The sequence below is a fragment of the Carlito syrichta genome, unplaced genomic scaffold (genome assembly GCF_000164805.1).
Source record: "Carlito syrichta isolate Samal-C Ts95f unplaced genomic scaffold, Tarsius_syrichta-2.0.1 Scaffold309113, whole genome shotgun sequence".
Lineage (NCBI taxonomy): Eukaryota > Metazoa > Chordata > Mammalia > Primates > Tarsiidae > Carlito > Carlito syrichta.
Genome location: NW_007253209.1, coordinates 4,293 through 7,542, shown reverse-complemented (window position 1 = coordinate 7,542; position 3,250 = coordinate 4,293). Strand labels below are relative to the sequence as shown.

The window sequence follows — 3,250 nt, the reverse complement described above, 5'->3', positions numbered from 1 at the left end:
GGGACCAGCCACTGCACCCCAGTCTGGGCGACAGAGTAAGACTCCAGCTCAAAAAAAAAAGAAAAAAGAAAGATGATTCAGGTGGGCCACAGTGGTTCATATCTGTAATCCCAACACTTTGGGAGGCCAAGGCAACAGGCCTCCTAAAGTGCTGAGATTATAGGCATGAGCCACTGCGTCTGGCCCAAAAAACTTTTAAAAAATTAGCCGTTGAGAGGCTGAAGTGAGAGAATTGCCTGAGCCCACGGGTTTGAAACCAGCTTGGGCAGCTTGACAAGACCTCATCTCTACAATAAATCAAGAAAATTAGCTGGGTGTGGTGACGTGTGCCTGTAGTCCCAGCTACTTGGAACGCTGAGGTGGAAGGATCACCAGAGCCCAGCAGATTGAAGCTGTGGTAGCCATGAACGTGACCACTGCACTCCAGTCTAGGTGACAGAGTGAGACTCCAACTCAAAAAAATTAAAAATTAGCCGGACATGGTGGTATATACCTGTAGTCCCAGCTACTTGGCAAGAGGCTAAGGTAAGAGCATTACTTGAACTCAGAAATTCAAGGTTACAGTGAGCTATGGTCATGCCTCTCTACTGTAGCCTGGGTGACAGAGTGAGACTCTGTCTCTTAAAAAAATTAAATATTCATCTTGGCTTACCTAACAGTCTAGTTTTTAAGATAGGACCTGTAGCCAAGAGGCCAAAATGTTAAAATAACAAGGTCTCTGTAGCTGTGAGTGTGAGATAGAGGATGGCTATGACTTTTTATAAAATTCACTGGTTTCACCTCTACTGGACTGCTTTTAGGTAGCATCACACAGATTGCCATCTCAGAAGAGAGCATGGAAGAGGCCGGGCTGGAATGGAACTCGGCTCTCACTGCTGCTGTCACCATGGCCACAGAGGAGGGCATGAAGAAAGACTCAGAGGAAATTTCAGGTATTTTTCTGTGGGGCTTAGATATTTTGGGGGGTTTTATAATCCTTATCACCATTATGATTATGAGCACATAATCATAATTACTTTGGCTGGTTTTTCTCATGTAAATGAATCCTAAGTATAGCTACAAACGGCTTTTTAATCCATACAATGGTCCTGCAAAAGACACATTTTACACATGAGGAAATCGGGATTCAGAATTGTTCAGCAATTTACTTAAGACCAGGAGCTAAATTCAGCTGTTTGACTCTATTGCCTGTGCTTTTCATCCTGTCAAACTGCTTCCCAAGCTTTGAGATGTTAGAAGGAAGAATTAGGTAGCAGATATTGTAGAGTGTATTGGTTAATGATGTTTCACTTAGAGGGGACCAGGAGAGGGAAGCATCATATCATCTTCTGTTTGTTAATTCATTTAATAAATGTTTATTATTGCTTGTTTTTAGTTGGCATTGTTGCTGGGTACAAAGATGAAAGATATAGCTACCACCCTCAGGGAGCTTATAGCCCCACCTATCTGTCTTGTTTTATTTTCTTAAGTATAGGACTAGGAGTATTTCTATTAATTAATAGAAAATTTAGGCTGGGCTTGGTGGCTCAGCCTGTAATCCCAGCACTTTGAGAGGCCGAGGTTAGTGGATTGCCTGAGCCCACGGGTTCGAGACTCACCTGGGCAACTTGGCGAGACCTCATCTCTAACAGTAAATCAAAAATTAGCCGGGCATGGTAGCGCACGCCTGTAGTTCTGGCTACTTGGAAGGCTGAGGCGGAAGGATCGCCGGAGCCCCAGCAGGTTGAGGCTGCGGTGGCCGGGAGGGGCCACTGCACTCCAGTCTGGGTGACAGAATGAGACTCCAACTCAAAAAGAAAAAAAAATGTAGCCAAGTGCAGTGGCTCACGTCTGTAATTCCAGCACTTTGGAAGGCAGAGATGAGAGGATTACCTGAGCTCAGGGGTTCAAGACCAACCTGAGCAGCATGACCAGACCTTGTCTCTACAATAAATAAAAATATCAGCTGGGCACGGTAGCACCTGCCTGTAGTCCCAGCTGTTTGGAAGGAAGTATCGCCTGAGTCCAGCAGGTTGAAGCTGCGATGGCTGTGAGTGTGCCACTGCACTCTAGCCTGGGCAATAGAGTTAGACTCTGACTAAAAAAAAAAAAATTAAATTTAGTATCTTTATTATTTAATTTTTATGACATTAAATATTATATAATTTTCAAATTTTAATTAAATAATTTTAAATATCAAATATTTAATTAAATTTGATATCTTTATTGGAGAAAGATGCCTGTTATTTATAGCCAGAACCATAACAAGTTGAGAGTATGACAAACTGAGACAATTATCCCAATCCCCTATGCTGCTGAAGGGGCCAAATAATTAGGTACCAACTTAGGAGGGCATCCAGAATTCCAAAACCTTCTTCCCTTTCCTCAGGAATAATACAACAAGAGATCTTTTGGAATTTAAATAATTTTTAATTTATTGTTATAGAAATTTGCCTGAGTATGTATGAGGCATCCCTCATTTACTCTCTGTCTTATCCCTCTTGTGCCAGAGGACACCTTAATGTTCTGGAAAGGAATAGCTGATGTAGGACTGATGGAAGAGGTTGTCTGCAATATACAGAAGGAAATAGAGGAGCTACTCAGGGGAGTTCAGCAGCGACTCATCCAGGCTCCCTTCCAGGTCACAGGTGAGTGCATTAATCCTAACAGTAGCAATCATGTATTGAAGATTCACAACTGTAGGCAGGTCTTGTTAGCCTCATGAAAACCCTGAGGTATAGGTATTATTATCTCCATTTTATAGATAAGGAAACTAAGGCTCATAAAAAATCACTTGCCTGAGCCCATGGGTTCAAGACCAGCCTGGGCAACTTGATGAGACCTCACCTCTACAATAAATCAAAACATTAGCCGGGCATGGTGGCGTGTGCCTGTAGTTCCAGCTGCTTGGAAGGCTGAGGCAGAAGGATCACCTGAGCCAAACAGGTCAAGGCTACAGTGTCCGTGAGTGTGCCACTGCACTCCAGCCTAGGCAACAGAGTGAGACTCTAACTTAAAAAAAATTTTTTTTAAAAGTTAATTCACAGCTGGACTCGGTGGCTCAGCCTGTAATCCCGCGCCTTTGGGAGGCTGAGGTGAGTGGATTGCCTGAGCCCGCGGGTTTGAGACCCGCTTGGGCAGCGAGACCTCATCTCTACAATAAATCAAAAAAAATTAACCGAGCATGGTAGCGCGCGCCTGTAATTCCGGCCACTTGGAAGGCTGAGGCGGAAGGATCTCCAGAGCCCAGCAGGTCGAGGCTGCGGTGGCC

The 3,250-nt window shown here is 44.0% G+C and overlaps 1 protein-coding gene across 1 annotated transcript in view; it reads left to right on the top strand.

Moving 5' to 3' along the window:
* GMEB1 (glucocorticoid modulatory element binding protein 1) overlaps positions 1–3,250 on the top strand; it is a gene marked incomplete at its 3' end in the record, with an annotated part of 30,729 nt that overhangs the window by 23,926 nt on the left and 3,553 nt on the right. Inside the window, exons 6-7 of the mRNA XM_008066802.1 lie at positions 801–932; positions 2,490–2,627. Coding sequence (XP_008064993.1) covers positions 801–932; positions 2,490–2,627 — 270 coding nt within the window. The remainder of the gene's footprint in view (positions 1–800; positions 933–2,489; positions 2,628–3,250) is intronic.